The following is a 17,594-nucleotide window of genomic DNA, read 5'->3' as shown; positions in this document are numbered from 1 at the left end:
AGAAAGGGAGCCCAGAGAAATAAAGGAGAGGGACCCTCTACCAGCCCACATGCTGTCCAGAAATCAGGTCCGTGAACCTCCTGCTGCCCAAGGGCAGACTTAGCCATGAACCCACGCACCCATTTAGGTTCTGACTCTGCACAAATGATGAGAAACTGTTGCTGCCCACCCTACTGTGACATGTTGCCCCGCCCATCCGATGTCAACAGCAGGGTCATGATCCCTCGGAAGGTTCTGAGATTCCATTGGATGGTTCCCCCGGGGAGAGACTAGACTCTTCAGAAACTGACTGGGACAGGATCAGGAAGACCACACACATCAGAAGGGAAGTAGAGTTTGTTGAAGAAATGGAGAAAAAGAGGAAACTAAGGAGCATAGAGAGCCAAATAATTTACTTCTGCTTGGTTTTTCCGAGCCCTATTTAATACCAGGGAGTATCTGGGTGTGAAGAGTTAACATGCTCAGCTAACTGAAAGGTTGGAGGTTCGAGTCTACCCAAAAGTGTCTCGAGAGAAAGGCCTGGCAATCTACTTCCAAAAAGTCAGCCACCAAAAAGCCTGTGGAGCACAGTTCTACTCTGACACACACGGGATTGCCCTGAGTCCGAGCTGACTCAACAGTAACTGGGCTGGTTTTTGGCCGTTTAATACTGAAGATGTTAATACCTGGAGTTTCTTGGAGAGGCCAGGCTAGAGAGCAGAGAGATCACTTCTCAAGGCATTTATGCACTTCCCTCTATGCCCACAGGGCCTTAAGGAAAGTAACTAGGCTAGGACAAAACAAGGACCTCAGAACAACTGATAGCCTCTATTTCTTCCTATTTTCTTGTATAAATTTCCAAAGGCCTTTGCGTGGTGAACAATCTTTGAATATATCTGCCTGCAGGAAATGTGCTGAATTTTCCAGCATTATCTCTGTAGCCTACTGAGACAATCAGAGTGTGGGCAAAAGAATCAGAGACCTGGGTTCGTCATGGCCAGAATTTAGGGGTTGTCAGGAGGGAACCAGTTACCTGATTTGGTTCCTACTTTTGGACTCTCGGCTAACTTAATCTATACTTCATGAATGGACTCATTTCCCCAATTCATTAGATATAACTCTGCTGGCATTTTAGGTAATGTACAATGGAAGAACACAAGGAAGAGCAAGTAGATTATGAGTAAGTAATCGTGATTATGTAAAGCCACATCCAGGGACCAAGAGGTGAAGCAGGTGATATCTGCTACTGATACCTTCCCACATCTTCCAGTCTCCCTCTCCGCTTCCACGCTTATCCATCCCTCCCCCACTGCATCCCACCCAGAGTACCCCATGCCCTCTTGAAGTGGTAACTATTGTAAATCCTCTAACCAGGCCAGCTCTTCCAAGGTAAGACTTTATTTTCCAAGATCATCCCTCATTCCTACCCACAACAAAAGTCCCTTTGCCTCTCTACTCTACTCTAAAAAAAAAAACTCTACTCTACTCCTGGTTAATTATTTCAAAGACAAACCAATGATTTTATTCACACAAACAAGAAAAAAAAAGTCTACCATGTGCTGGGTACCATTTTTAGGCTCTCTATACCATTATTTCATTCAAACTTACTTCATAAAAAAGATGTCTGGATTCTTGAAAGTAAATGCCTGGAGCATTCCTGTATGTGTTCGACCGGATGATTCTCATTGAAGAATCTCAAACTTTGTGGCAGGCAAGTGAGCAATTTTGAGGTGGGAGGAAGGAAAGACTGAAGCCCTACTATGCAGCTGTAAACCTCTGTGACTCTGTACAAAGCCAGGCCCAACCATAAGGGAGGTGCCAGGTGCCTAGATAAAAGTACTGGTGGGGGCGGGGGAGAAGTATATTGCCTGAGCAAGTTTCATGAACATTTTGCTTGAGAAAAGATTGCCAAGGGAAACCATTCTCTCCAACCGAAGAAGGCGAAAGCTTCCCATGGAAACACAGTAGTAGGGGTGCACTATTATTTTGAGCATTTTGCAGGAGACACCTTGGAAAGGCCTCCCTTGCTGACAGAATTGAGAATTTTTGAAACAAACTGTAGACTCTTTCTAAGGAATATAATTTCCCGAAAATGAGAAAGAAATGATATGCTCCCAGAAAGACCCAGGTTAATGAATTACATGTCTTCTAGAAACCCCCTTGGCCCAATGGTTATTGATCTTAAGATAACTGGCCCATGTTCATTTTGGGGGCTGAGTATATAGGTCGGAGAAAATGGAAATCTTAAGATTGGAACAATCAAAGAGAAATATTAACAGTTTGAACATGGATCTTGAAAGGGATATGCAGAAAATAGATGACGCAAATCAGGATCTTTTTCTCAAAATCCAAGAGAAAGAAGAGGAGATTCAGAGGTAAGCCTTGGGGTTTCATGACGGAGGTTCCCAATCCAAAAGAAAGGGGTGGAGGAGAAAAGACAAAAACTGAATTCCTTGCTTGCTGTAGAGACTTATGTCTTGTATAGCAGAAGGTTTCTTCTTTATTCTTTGGCATTTACATGTGGCTCAAACACTGAAATACAGTGAGTTTGAAATGTATTTTCTGGAAGACTAGGTTATAGTTTCCTGAGTTGAAAACACTGAGAAGTTTGGCTTAGAAACCAGGTAGCTCTTACTTTCCTTACCGCTATGTGATTCTGATTCTATGAATTTGGGGAAGGAGGGTTTCCAACTTGAGATTTGTGTTTATTGTCACTAATGTATCCTCAGAACTGGTATGTGTTTTATCGGTTCTGAAATTGCCCATCACGGGTCCTCATGTGAGTGTCTTTGTGCCATCCAGGTTGGAAAGTGAGCTCACCCAGACAGGAGACCTGGCAGAGGATGAGGAGTGGGAGAAGGAGCACTGTGCCACCATTGAAAGGGAAAGAGCCTTGCAGGAGCTAGAAGAAGAAACAGCCAGACTTGTAAGGGGGAAGCTGGGAGGGGCCATTTGATAGATTTCATTCCTCATCCTGCCCCTCATCAACTGTCAAATAAGCAGGTCTTCCCTTTCTAAATACAAAGAATAGTCAACTCCAAAGTCATGACAGAATGCCAATGCATGGAAGGGGACATGTGGAGGGCAGGGTTTCTTTGGTGATATTCAATACTGGGAAGCTGAGCAGGTAGGTGTCTCAATTCCTGATAAGCTGGTGTTTATATATTGAGACCAGACCACTGGTACCTCACCTGACAATATGCAAGTAAGGTAGAGTTAACTGCTAGGAAAACATCACTGGGGTGAGATGGAGAGCAATGGCTGAATAAAGAGGACTAAAGTGTGCAGGAGACTCTGTTCCTCTTCACAGGAAAGGAAGAATGAAACACTGGTCCAGAGTATAACAGAACTTAAAAGAAAGGTAGGGCAAGGTTCTTGTATCCCTGAGGGTCCCCATATCAGCCCCATTTATCAGAGGCAAGAAAGGGAAAGTGATTACAAAAGAATCCATGTCAAAGAGCTTGGAGTGGGTACCACACAACTCCTACACCACACTCTTTACCTAAATGCCATAGGTTTTCTCACCCAGTGTGAGGTGAAAGGAATGAATGGGTATTTAGTGGTCCCATGGGTTCTTCATTACATCACAAGAAAACGGATTCCAACAGACACTATTGAAGTAATTGACTTCATCTTCACCTTTTTGGTAAGAGGTCAATTTCATTTGTAACCAGAAACTTAAAAAATACTTAATTCCCTAGGAACCCTTCTCCTTGTCTAGGCATTGCCTCTACTTCAATCTGTCTTCATAATACAGTGAACTTCCCATGATTACCCTACTCATTAGCCCATGGCCTGAAGCCCTAAGTAACGCAGCATTAATTAGGGGCTCAAGGAAGCACCCTTGCCTTGAACTGACTTTAACTTGGTGGCCAAGACAAGTGTTTGCACAGGGTACCAAGTAGCCACCAAGGGACTATCTCCTCACAGTGCTTTCCAAGGCCATAGATACTGGCCCCCACATACCAGAAAATATCAATGTCTTCTAAATATTTTTATTTAATTGATTTTTTTATTTGAAACTGTAGCTTACAAGAAGAATACATAAAACAACCAGGTGTGAGCAAGGCAACCTAGACGAAACCCCAGAAGAGCCAAAGGTAAATGAAAAAGCAGTCTTGAATGGGTATGGGCTATGTGACTATGAAATTAGGACATAAGTCTTCAAGTTGGAAATAAGTGCCAAAGTTGGAATAAATTCTCTATAGTTCTAACTCATGTCAAGGTTAAGCCTGACCCCTGAGTGTTAGATTCTCCTGTCCTTAGTAAGGAATTTCACTCTGAAGCCATATTGTTTGTTCTCTCCTCCGTCATACGAGTGGGGCACAAAAGCATATACAGCACTAAAGGCAGTTAAGTCCCCAGTTTAAATTCTTCCTCCAGCACTTGATACGTAAAGTTAGACAATTTTACCAGTCTTTCGCAGCCTCAGTTTGAGCATTATATATGAGGTGTATATGTAGAATGTTCTTTTCCGGATGGCTGAAATCTCGAAAGGCCACATAATTTTAAAGTGATCTGTTAAAAGTCTGGTTGAGGTATACATATGAGTTCATAGAGGCAGAACTAGGATTTGTAAGCTTAATGTGTGCTAGGCAATTTACACACCCTGTTACTGATTCCAAACCAGAAAATGTTTCATTCAATTAGTCAGTCAAGTACTTAGTGATCTCTGTCTGCCAAGCAAGAAGCCCTCGCGGTGCAACGGTTAAGCACTTGATTGCTAACTGAAAAGTTGGCAGTTCGGCTAGCAACTCCTCAGGTGAAATACCTGGAGACCTGCTTCCATAAAGATTACAGCCTAGAAAACCCTATGGGGAGTTCTACTCTGTCACACTGGGTCACTATCAGCTGAAAATCGACTCAACAGCACCCAGGAACCTGCTAAGTACATCATACAATGCATAGCATTTCTCTAAGAACCTGAGGCCCAACAGCGCATCTGATCAAAGAAGCAAATTCAGAATTGAAACGTATTTTTTCATTCAGAGGGTAATATTTTTTTTAAGCAAATATTTAAATCATTTATTGTCATTCAGTTACAGCATTTCGATATACACACTGCATGGAAATACACAGATAACTTTTTCCAACGCTGGGAATAAGATTTTAGGTATGTGGCAAGCTATTGGTTGTCTCATGATCATTAAAGAAAACGTAAAAAATTCTAAGTGCTAGTTGTGACAAATTTCATTCTCTTCAGTTTTCATTAAGTAAATCCTAACAGAAAACACACATACTACTGCGCTAAAACCATCACTGGCAATTTTAAATTGCTTGCATATTTTGAATCACTCATTATGAAGAGAAGTAAAACATTCACCGCTTGCAAGGCAGCAGACAGCTGGTTTAGGTAATCTCAGCTATTTCTAGAAAAACAGCCTGGTTAGTAGAAATAGCAAACAGCCTATTTTTCCTCGGTGAGACTATTCATGACGTGGGATCCGTGACTCAGCAGCGGTGGCAGCAATGCCGTCCCTCCAGAGAGCTGGCCTCACTGTCCATGGCTACGTGGATGCCTTTTTATTCATCTCGTGTCTGATGGGCCGACCTCCTTGGATGAGCTGGGCCACCTCGTTGGTCACAGGCAGACAAACAGAAATCAGTTCCGAGGCTGGAGCTTTTAGGCCAATCACAAGAATGTTAGAGAATAACAGCAGAGAACAAACGCCACGCGACCACTGATAATCTCTAGGGATTTCTTCATGTCATTGGTGGCAGCAATGGGGAGACCCCAGTTGGCGACCGGTCCCCAGAAGAATGTACTAAAGACGTAGTCCCGGAAGTCCTCATGCGGACTTCCGCACCAGCACGCCCCCCCCCACCACCACCACCATGGCCGTGCTGGTCTCATCGCTCCTCGGAGCCTGGTGGCACCCGGCGACCAGCCGCGGTGATGGGAGCCACCCAGGGCCCCCACGACAGCTGCCACGCCTGACCTGGATAACATTCTTACTGGACACTTTCTGTAGAATCCACCTTTGTCCTCGTCTTGTCTAATTTCTCTTTGCATTCTAGAGCCCACACTTTCCTGTATTAACCCTCTGAGGATACAGGCACACTGGAAATAGAAACAGAAAATGAAACGATAGAGAACTGCTCCCCTGTTTTCTGCTGGCCAAGTTAGGGTTGGTGGTCACAAAAATTGGTGAAGCTTAAAGCCACCAAGTGAGGTTGCTTGACCATGGCCACCTTGAAAATTTATCTGGAAAAAAAGAAATCTGGAGCCCGAGTGCACACTGGGAATAAACTGGAGCTAAGACTAAGAAGGCTTATGAAGACTCTGTCACTACCTCTGCCATACAACTTCAGCAGTCAGAAGACTGATTTTCTTTCAGGATCCCTTCTCCTGCCCAGAACAGCTTTTCCTGACAGTAAACCCAGTCGGAATCTAGGGTGACTCTTTCCTTCCAGCTGTGCTGGCTAGGTCAAGGGAGCTGAGCTGACAGTCTCAGGCATTTGTCAAAGCAATGGCTGCTCTTCATTGTCCTAGCAGCAGTCAGCCCAGCCCTAAAGAGTTCTTGGGTAGTATTAACCCTCTGAGCCACTACCTCTTGCCCATGTGTTTATAGAATTCCCCGTGGTATCTCTAAACCTAGGAAATACACATCATCTCTTCTGCTTCTGTTCCTCTGACATGCTGGTGATCAATTCAGCAACTTAATGGGGTGTCTGCTTCAACTTCTTGTGACTAAGACCACTGGCTTGAAACTATGGTCCTTGGCACACTTGGCTGGCTGGCCCTGATGGCAATTAACTAGAGAGAAAAGAAACTGTTAGACGAGTCCAGACGTGAAAAAATGGGAACTAGATGAAAGTAGGTACAATAGAACTGAAAAGGGAAGTAAGGAGGCAGACATGTCAACTCTACCTCCAGATACACCCCTACTGCGTTCATCTGTATCTACTGCACTATTACTACCGCCTCTTCCAAACCACCATAACCTCTCAGCTGGGCAACTGCAGTAACCTCCTGACTAGTCTCCTTGCTTCAACTCTTCCACCCCAGCAATCTAGTTTTCCACACATAAAGAAGATTTTTTAGGAATACAAATCACACTGTGTCTCTACTACTTGAGGCCCTCCCTCAACTTCCCACCGCAATCAGAATTAAAAAAAAAAAAAAAAAAACAAGCTCTACTAGAAGGTACAAGCCTCTTGCTATCAAGTCGATTCTGACTCACAGCGACCCTTTTATACAGAGCAGAACTGTCTCATAGGGTTTCCAAGGCTGTAATCTTTACCAAAGCAGACTGCCACATCTGTCTCTCACAGAGCGGCTGGTGGGTTCAAACGGCTGATCTTTAAGTTAGCAGCAAAGTGCTTAACCACTGCACCAGCAGGGCTCCTTAGAAGGTAAAAGGCCCTACCTATCCCACCTCATGTCCTGCCTACCAGTCCTGCCTGTGCTCCAGCCATACCATTTCTTCAGACACCAAATCTCTCTTGCCTCCCAGTCATCACCCTTGCTCTCACCTCTGTTTGGAACACATTTCTTCCAGGTATTCACTAGGCTAGTATTTCTCATTTAGATTACAACTCAAGTATCATCTCTTCAAAGAGACCTTCCCCAAGCTACCTACGTGAGCCCTCACACAACCACCACCATCACTCACTCTCCATCGCATTATCCTACTTCTACTTCCTTCATAGCACTTATCCCTATCAGTCATGTCGACTAATTTATTATGTCCCCCAACTAAAATGTCAGCTCTGTGAGGGCAGAGAGCCTGTCAGTCCTGTTCACCTCTATATTCCCAGTACCCAGCACAGTGACCAACATCAAACAGGCTTTCGACAAATATTTAAGGAAGAGAGGGAGGGAAAGAAAGTGGGAGGGAGGAGTAGCAAAAATCTTGGATTCTAACTGAATATATGAAAGGGAAAGGAAGAGTGACGTTTTTCAAGACTAATGTCATTGCCAAAAGAAATAGCTAAGTAAGAGAAGGAAGCTGAGAAGAGAAGTTTCAGGGTAGATGTAGGACCTGATGATACTAGGGACACTGGATGTAGAAGAGCAGGCTCACCAAGCAGCTTCAAAGAAGGAAGCTGGATGGTTTGACTCCTCCATCACAAAGATATCTAAAATCATGGCATTGGTGCATTTCAACAACCTCTGAGATGACCTTTGAGATACTGCAGAATGGGATTCTGCACAGTTTTTACTTTCCTGGGTTACCTGTCTCCTTGCCTTTCTATAGGTTAGGTTACAACAGTTGGAAGCATCATGTGCAGACCAAGAGATGGAGCTGGCCAAGGTAACAACAATAACTTCTTCGAATGTTACTTCTCCCAAAAAAGGGGGAAATCTGATGCTTGGGCAGTCAACTTAATACTTTCCTAAAATGACATGTTATAAAAGGGGCCAGCTCCAGGAACACTATGGGGCTGAGGAGTGGATGCCGAAAAGGAAGATGAATGCCGGCCCCTAGATCACCTTCTTTTCAACATTTTTTACAGGATACATTCTATAGCCTGTACTCTTCTACATATTAGTGCCCATTCTTCTCCCAACCTCCCCCAGATAATTCACATTTGGACTTTAAATATGATATGGTTTGTTTATCCTCAAAAAAGAAAATGAGTTTATATGAACAGCAAAATGCATTTACGACCATTTTAAAACCACGGTTAGGGTCTAGGACATAGGAGGAAAGAAATCTAAGTCCAAATTTTGGCTTCCCAGGTAATGGAGGACTATGCGTTTGTGATTCAGCTCTGTGAGGATCAGGCCCTCTGCATAAAGGTACAGCTTCTCAGTAAAGGGATAGCAAATGGTCTGTTAAGATACAAAATGAAATGCAACCAGGTTTTTCTAAGAATGCTACCTTGAATAATTTTCACCCTTAAAGGTACCACTATGAAGGGACTTTAAGGCCATCAAAACATGTATTGGTTTTCTGGGGCTGCCATAACAAAATACAGTGCAACTTGTGGGAGCTGATACTCGATGGAATTACCTTGTTTCTCCGGGTCTCACAAATTTTCCGCTTTTGACAAGATGCAGTCGTACCACTTTTCTATAGCTCATTTTAGTGGGAAATATTTTAGTTTTCCTTCTCTGATAGGTTCCCACCTTACACATGCTCCAGCTTTCGCAGGTTCTACTGTATCTCTAACTGAGTGGCTTATAAGAACAGAAATGTATTGCCTCGTAGTTTGGGAGTCCAAGATCAGGGTATCAGCCATACTGATTCCTTCTGAGGGCTGTAAGGGAGAAACTGTTCCATGCCTTTCTCCTGGACTCTAGTAGCTCCAAGCATTCCTTGGCTTGCAAACACAGTGCCACTTGGCATCCTTCCTCTGTCTCTCCTGTCCAGGTATATCTTCTCTTCTTTTATAAGGACACCAGTCATATAGGATTAGGATACACCCTACTCCAGTATGACCTCATGTAATCCTAACTGATAACATCTTCAAAGACCCTATTTCCAAACAAAGTCGTATTTGAAGGTACCAGAAGTTAGAGTTTCAACAAATTTTGTGGGGGAACACAATTCAATCCATAACAACACCCACCCCCAGGATCACTCTATTCTTTGACTCACTGATAATTACTCCTCTGGGCTCCCAGCCTCTATGCTCTCAAATTAATAATGGGTAACTGCTTCTTCACATACTTATAACCCCCAGGAACCTACCCAGCGGTGAAGTGTAGTGAGAGATCAGTAGGAGTGGTGGACAGGGAACAATGAAAGGAGAGAAAGCGGCAGTGGGAATACCAAATATTCCTATCAGAATGTAATAATAAGTGCTTATTATGATTTTTTTTTATTATGATTAGAAAAAACATAAAACTTCTAGTTAGTAACTATGTTTTTCTTTATTTCTCTTTGAAGAAGTACCAAGAAACTTTGAGGAAAATAGAAGAAGAACTAGAGACCCGGTTCCTTGAGAGAGAAGTGTGAGCTTTAGCAAAGAAAGGAACATCCTGGTTTTAGTGGTACCTCCACCTCAGCCTGAGTCAGAGCAAACAGTTCTCACACCAGTTCCTACCTGGAATTGAGTGAGCCCCAGTGCCACATGTCTAGTTTCCTCTGTGAGTGATCTGGTCGGCCCCAGCTAGAAGAGACCAACTTTACCATTCAGGTCCTTCTCCCATCCTTCTTAAAGGACAGCAGAAATACATCTCCCTCATAATTTTATCACATTATCAATTATTTGGGTTTATATGAAGAGCAGAAACCTGTGCATTGAAGAGTTGGTAGTCAGTCATCTTGATAACTAGGGCATTCTTTATGTTTCACAGTGAAGGCCTTAAAACTAGTATCGTCCTCACTTCCCCCAGATGGGGGGGAATATATGCCTATCCCATATGGGACAGGCATGAAAATAATCCCTAGACACACACGATGGCCACCATATTATAAGACTCAGAACTGTGCACTGTTTTGAACTAGGAACAATAAAAATTAGATATAAGGAAAAGCACAAAGAAAAATATTCCCCGAGTTTGTCAAATGAGTCTCAATGATGAGAAACCAAAACCAAAAGCCTCACTTTCATTTCTTGACCCTGTTTCTCATTTAAATCTTAGCTCAGACAACAAGTAATTTCTATTTATTAAATATTCTGAATCTCTGGATCATGAGCAAGAAACCAAAACCGCATTTAGCTTTAAAGATGAGCATACTGTGGCCTGAGGACCAGGGGTCTGGACCTGGAGGCCCTCCTACCTGAAGTACAACTTCAAGTCTCCCAACATCCTTGCTGAGCATTCAGATATGGCCTGACCGTTAAGCTGAGATTCTAGAACAGGGTTTTCCAATAGAGCTTTCTGTGCTGTGTAATATGATAGTGAATATGTATATGTGACTATTAAAATGTGGTTAGTGTGACTGACGTGGAGTCCCTGGGTGGTACAAATGGTTAAGCGCTTGGCTACTAACTGAAAAGTTGGCAGTTCAAACCCACCCAGAGGCACTGCAGAAGAAAGGTGTGGCAGCCATGAAAACCCTATCGAGCAGAGTTCCACTCTGACACACATGGGGTTGCCATGAGTCAGAAACAACTTGATGGCAACTGGTTTGATTTTTAGTGTGGCAGAGGAACTGGGGTTTTTATATTAATTAATTTAAATGTAAATAGCTACATGTAGCCAGTGACCACCATAGCAGATACCATAGCTTTATAAGATAAAGCAGTTTTTAAATAACCATCATATAGGTATGAGCATTTTAGTGTATTTTATTCAATCCTTGTCTTGGTACTTCTCCCCCTAGATCAAAAGTCTTGAGCATGAACACTGCAAGAAAAAAGTATAACAGTCAAAGTAATGAGGCAAGTATTCCACTTCATCTTCAGCTTCTCTTAGTGTCACTGCCTTTCAAGGGGAGGTTCCAAAAACTATGACCCACCAAACATATATTCCCTCTTCCCATGTACATTTTCGAAGAAGAGTACCAGCTATAATTCCAAAGCAGTCCAACCCTAAACAAACAAAAAGCATGCTAAGGAACAAACTGGCTTCCCTTTCTTACAGCCATGCAAATAACATGTTCTCAAAGAATCTAGCCTAAGACCTAAGAGAATTCAGACTGGAAGCAAGAAGGGACGTTAACTGGGGGGACGCTCTATGGAAAGGAGGTCAATGCATGACATACACACCTCCCATTTCCCATAATCCTAGCACCCTTTCCTGATGATCCCAGACATGGTCCCAAATGTCACAACACAGAGCACCAGGCATCTATCACTATCTAATCAGAGCTGATGCATGAATTCAAACATAGGAAGCCATTGCTTCTTTATGACACAACTTCCGTGTCTGTTCATATTTAACATTATGTTATCACCAACATATGTGCAAAGGCCTGAAGGAAAGAAAACAATTGGAGGTAAAGCATAAGACCTCTTGGTTTGCCTAGGCACCTTGTGGTAGCAAGCACACAGGGCTAAAAGATAAACATTTGCTGGACTGTAATTTTGTCATTTATATTGGCTTTAGAGGCAAGGTTGGCATTCACCAGAAATTTTATGTGGTTAAAAAAAATAGTCATAATCATCCTAGAAAAGAGAAGTCATCTCTTCCTTAAAAAAAATATGAACAATTGACCACGGTCCTTGGCTTATCCAGATGTTTTGAGATATAATAGACCACGTCCATGGTGAGTAAGGTCCCACTGTCCTGAGCAAGTCGTGCTGGTCCCAAACTTGTGTACTCCACTCAGCAAGACAAAACCCTGAAATTAACTGGACCCCACCTCTCTAGAAGGAAGCTTGGCATACTCCCTGATGTATCTCACTATCTAACACCAGTGGCTAATCAAAGTGTCCCTTCCAACCACATATCAGAGGAAAAGAAAATTTTTTTATTCATCTCGTTACAATTCCCGTGATGGTTCAAGAGACTAGTGATGCTTTAGAAATCTTTTATAAACGGCTACCTGAATAACTGAGCAGCTGACATACCACCTAGTCTGGCTCAAGCTATAAAGCCAAATTTTTAAACCAGAAATTTTCTTTCTAATTCCAATTCTCTGAGCCTCATTTCCACAGCTATAAAGTATGGTAGTAATTCCTCTGCCTTTTTATCTCACAGGAAGTTAAGAGGAAAATGAAATAACTGAAAAAATATTTTGAAAGAGAGCTATCACAGAAATCCAGGATATAGCCTCATTTGCAGCTTTTTATAGCTTTGTAAAAACTCTGTTAGGATAGTCTGTGTGACTTTGACAGCCTGTAAGCTTCACTCAGGGTCACTGGCTGAGAAGAATGTGTAAAGGGATAGTTTGAGAGAGCCCAAAATGTGGAGTCAGAGGACCGCGGTTCCAGGCCTGGTCCTGTCACTCACTCACTATGTGACCATGGGCAACATACTTAACCACTGTGTGCCTTAGTATATTCGTATCAATATGTAAAACGGTAATAATATATACATGATAAACTTTTGACTTTGAAAATTACATCTGCTTATGCATACGAAAGGAATTTGTATTGTCAAAATATAAGTTAACTCACGGTTCATTGGATATTATTTGACAGTGATGTTAGCTTCCCGAAGTTACTTATTTATCAATGTGTTTTCTTCCTCTCCCAGGATAATTCTATCCAAAGGAAAGCAATACTATTCTGTAAAAGGTAAGTAAAATATCTTTGAGTAAAGTTCCTGGGAAACTGGGAATTCTACTCAGCCATCCTGGCAGATAGTGAAGTCTTAAAGAGGAGAACCTTGTATACACACAAACAGAGTCAACTCAGCAAACCAGTGTCACCAGCAAGACTACATTTCTCAGTTCTCATGTTATAGTTTATTTGTCCAAAGACAATTAGTAATCCCAACTTCCCATTATTAAAAAAGCCGAGAAGCTAGTAGTAACCAGAAACAGGAATCTGATGACTGAAAAGAAATGTGGCAAAGCTCATACTTACTCTCTTTTCTCACAGCCCTCCCTTTGGCCCATTTACCACCTGAATTAGCTCGATATCTGGTTTCCCAGTAGGATCAGTAGATTGGAAATGGGGAAAGAGCTGTCAGATGCAAGTACACCACTGCCTAACCACAGACAGAAAGAGAAAATGATTGAGAAAAGGAGATGGCTCTTAACAGCGTCTAGCACATAATAATTGCTCAAAACTACTTGTTGAATCAAATAAGAACTTAGCATTCAAATGCCTTAGTGGATATTAGTCCTGAGAGAATCAGTGTGAAAGCAAAGTAAAATTAGTATTCAAGAAGCCCCTACATTTTCAAGAAAAGGTCAAATTATGTTCAATATAATCTGTTTAAGAAGGCATAGAGAAACATATTCAAAATGGTATGAAATATGATTTATAAAGCATTTCATCAAAATGGTTAACATAAAATTATTGGTGCTTAAAGGTCAGCTCCAATTGTCTGGATAATTTGCTTAAGGAGAATATTCCTTCATACCAGATAAATGAAGTATTACATATTTCGATATCCCTCAATACAATGTTCCTAAAACAACTAGCAGAATTTCCCCCATAACTCCTAGGCTGCCTTCTTATACTTTAACACCAGTGCCCAGCATGAACTGCTGGTCTAGACTCCCCAGGATAAGAATTTTCTTCCTTCAAGAGAGTTGTTATCCTGAAAAGAACCTGAGAAAACACATCCTGCAAGTCTAGGTCATCATGTCTAACTACACCTTGTTCTGCGGCATCATCCTGTGGGGCACTGGTGTACTGGGTAGTGACTCACGAGATAAGAAAGTTGGACTAGTCCTAGGGTTTTCTCTGGTAATATTATCCCACCTCGGAGTCTTCTCATGGACATTGTATCTAGCTTCAGAGAGAGTGGTGAGAAGAGGTTTGTAAAGGACTTTTGATTCCAATTCTTATCAAGAATCTGAACTAGAATGAATTATGGCTCATGTCACCAAGATCAGCACTCAAGGAAAATTCAAGAAAAATGTGAGGGGAGAGGCTGTTTTTGACTGGTAAGTGAAAGTGGGAAGTGAATTTATCCTGGGGCACAGGCAATCTGGCACAGCTGGGTAAGGGTAACAGAAGAGAGGAAATGGTAGAGGTCTGCTCATGCCCCCTGCTCCAATCACCCCAACATCACCACCAAGTTCATCACCTTGAGATAAATGAAGCCTACCTCCTTCCCCTGATCCAGTTATCCTCAGGATTACTGGGCAGTTCAAAGGCCAGGTGCTTGTGAGAAACCAAGAAAAATAGGTAAGGACTAAATAACTTCAAGCAATTGCTTCAATGCCTCTCCCACTCATGATTAAGGAATTATTATCTAGGCTAAAGAATGTCAACTTCCTAATGTCATTTCTTTCTGGGGAACGAATTATAAGTGTCTGACTTAGGAAGCTGTTTTCTGAGTGAGGATTGATTGAATGCGGTTTTCTGATGTCTAGGCTCATTCAGTTCCCACCCCCTGAGTTCACTGAGGCTTACATGAATTGGTGTCTGGATTATATAATTGAGTAACCAATACCTTTAGGGTAAATGAGTATATAAGCCAAAAACAAGACATTTGAAAAGCGCACAATCATTTCAAGAGTAATACAACAAACTGGACTGCATTTCAACAAAAGGAGGATTTAAAAAAATTTAACGTTTCTCTCATAAAAAACAGTGAAAGATATTAGTGGTATGAAACTAAAACAAGGAAATATTAAAAATAACCAAGCACTAATATTAAGTATGAAACACATAACAGTTGATTTAAATAACAAAATGGCATATAAGCAGCAGAATGGATACAGCCGAAGAAAAAACTAGCAAATCAGAAGACTATATTGGTGATACCTCCCAGAATTAAGAAATAAAAAAGAAAGAGAATAAATAATGAAAGAGAAACTAAAAGATATGGAATACAGGAATATAAGCATGGCATCCACATAATAGGAATTCAGGAAAGAAAGAAAATTGGAAAGGAAGAAATATTTGAAGAAATAATGGAGACATATTTTGAAGCTTAAAAAAAAAAAAAGATAAAAGGCCACAGAGAGTGATAAATACTAAAAGGAAATAAAACGTAGTGATGAGGGAGAGTGTAACTGTCCAGCCAGTGTGTGGGAAGGGTCTGCCCTTTATAAAGGGGTTGTCGGAAAAGGAGACAACAAGTTAATGAGATACGTTTGAATGTCAGGAACGAGCCAGACATTCATTTTAGTATTATTCGTTTTATCCTCAAGATTCCTAACCTCTGATTAACAGTTTCTTGGCTTTATCTTTTCAGGGTTTCTCGATGTCTCTTTTTTACCATCCTATTTTTCGTCAGACTTCTGGGCTACATGTTTTTCCACATAAGTTATATAAATCCAGATCTCCTTATCAACATACTGCCCAGGATATTGAACAGGGGCATCTTGTGGAAGCTAAGAAGCTTCCTCTTTCCATCTCTCACGCTGGAAACAGAGGACATGTTACCTCACTGATCCTTAAGAAATATCCTGGAACAACAAAAAACGAGTGGTACCCGAGCCTGTGGACTAGGAGACAGTGGAGCATGCGGAGGGAAGAGGTTTTCTTCAGAATTTTTCCCTTAAGGTTTACTTACTTGATTATCTTCCCTCTCCATGTTGTCTTTCCAAATTGACCTTGTCCAGTAAAGACCTCTGTCAATAGGTTCCTGTGGCTATATCTATAACCCAAACAGTGCCAGACAGTAAACAAAGGAAGCCATGAGCCTTTCTAGAATGTCACAGATGAAACTTAAGGTTGAGAAGTTCTTCTAGAGAATCTCAAAATACAAGGGACTGGATCCCTGCAATGCAGAAGATTATTCACTGCTTTATATTAGTTAGAGCTCTGGTTCCAAGTAAACTTAGCTTAAGCCAACTCGTAGCCAAAAGTAAAAACAGGATTGTTTCATGGAACTAAAAATTCCATGAATAAATCTGGGGCTTCAGGCATGGCTGGATCCAGATGCCTCAAACAATGTCATCAGGGCTTCATCTTTCCTGCTCCTCTCTCTGGATAGGCATTCTTCCCGTAGAGGCATGATGGCTGCCAACAGCCTAAGAGTTTCATCATATCAGATTAGTAACCTCAGCAGTATGAAACGGTCTTTTCCAATAGCTCCAGCAGTAAGTCCAGAGACAGATACAAAGTGGTCTATCTGAGGTCAACTGACTGTTTCACAATAAGTATGGTCACAGGGATGGGGCATCCTGGTCAAGCACGAGTCATGTGTCTAAGCCCTTGTGAGGGATAGGAAAGTGGCCATGGCAGAAAGAGATAACGGAGTCACCTCTATCTAAACATACATATAGAATATATTTCCCAAAGGATAGAGGGATTTAGCTCCCAGAGAGGGAGAAAATGGCACCGGGAAGGCAAAAGCAGATGTCCCCTTAATTACTAATTTCAGCCTTCCACAAAAACGTACAACTCTGTCAATTAAACAAACTCTCCAAGCCGTAGCTCACTTCATGGGTCTTCCTACCAGCAATAACTTCTCAGGATCATAGATTGAGATACTGGAAAACTATTGCAAAGAGCTCAGTATAAGAACCACGAAAATAATTAGGTCTCTAAGGCTTAAGTAAGGAGCCCTGGCGGCACAGTGGTCAAGTGCTCAGCTGCCAACCAAAAACGTCAACGGTTCGAACCCACCAGCTGCTCCATGGAAGAAAGGTGTGGAAGTCTGCTTCTGTAAAGATTTCAGGCTAGGAAACCCTCTAGGGCAGCCTACTGTCTCCTACAGGGTTGCTATGAGTTGGAATAGACTCGACAGCAACAAATTTGTTTTCGTTTTTTGTTTTTTAAGACTAAAGTAAGCAAGAGTTGTAAAACAAATAGCATATGACTGGTATAAACTTCTTTGCAAACTGAAGGTAACCTATATGTGGTCATACCTTTTTTTTTCCACTTAATTGCTGAAGCAGTCACATGCCTTATTATTTGGAACTCCCTCTTAAAGTTTTCTCTCCCTCCTAAGTTGTCAGGAGCCCTGGCAGCTCTGAAGTCTAAGAACAGGGAGGGAGGAGGGGGTTATTCTGGCTTCCACACCAGTAGGGAAAGAACTTGTCATTGGTCCACTGCCGTTGCTTCTCAAGGCCACAAGGTGTCACTGCTGAAAACTGCTCCTTCACAGGATGGTCAAATTATCATCCAAACTGAGATACACTTGATAGTAAAAAGGGTTGCTATGAGTCGAAATCGTCTCAACGGCAACGGGTCTGGTCTTT

General features: G+C 42.0%; 1 protein-coding gene, 1 long non-coding RNA gene and 1 pseudogene across 9 annotated transcripts in view; 1 reads left to right on the top strand and 2 right to left on the bottom strand.

Annotated features, from left to right (window-relative positions):
* The window catches only part of LOC111753002 (uncharacterized), a 308,317-nt gene that overhangs the window by 188,395 nt on the left and 102,328 nt on the right, over nt 1-17,594 (bottom strand). The window lies entirely within an intron of this gene.
* LOC135232585 (mitochondrial pyruvate carrier 1-like) lies at nt 404-5,743 on the bottom strand (annotated as a pseudogene).
* Nucleotides 2,151-16,134, top strand: TMCO5A (transmembrane and coiled-coil domains 5A). The gene is made up of 9 exons (XM_023558774.2): nt 2,151-2,354; nt 2,782-2,905; nt 3,290-3,340; nt 4,008-4,079; nt 8,181-8,237; nt 8,666-8,725; nt 9,819-9,883; nt 11,202-11,263; nt 15,619-16,134. The coding sequence occupies exons 1-9, from the start codon at nt 2,215-2,217 to the stop codon at nt 15,837-15,839; spliced, it is 852 nt and encodes a 283-aa protein (XP_023414542.1). The 5' UTR covers nt 2,151-2,214; the 3' UTR covers nt 15,840-16,134.

Source organism: Loxodonta africana, chromosome 10, assembly GCF_030014295.1.
Source record: "Loxodonta africana isolate mLoxAfr1 chromosome 10, mLoxAfr1.hap2, whole genome shotgun sequence".
NCBI lineage: Eukaryota > Metazoa > Chordata > Mammalia > Proboscidea > Elephantidae > Loxodonta > Loxodonta africana.
Note: the sequence above shows the minus strand (reverse complement) of the source record. Positions and strands in the feature narration are given on the sequence as shown.

Excerpts from the sequence above, each read along its gene's own strand:
- TMCO5A (XM_023558774.2), top strand. The coding sequence starts at position 2,215 with ATGGAAATCTTAAGATTGGAACAATCAAAGAGAAATATTAACAGTTTG. Across the intron at positions 3,341-4,007 it reads TAACAGAACTTAAAAGAAAG|CTTACAAGAAGAATACATAA; the intron begins GTAGGGCAAGGT and ends TTGAAACTGTAG. Across the intron at positions 8,238-8,665 it reads AAGAGATGGAGCTGGCCAAG|GTAATGGAGGACTATGCGTT; the intron begins GTAACAACAATA and ends TTGGCTTCCCAG.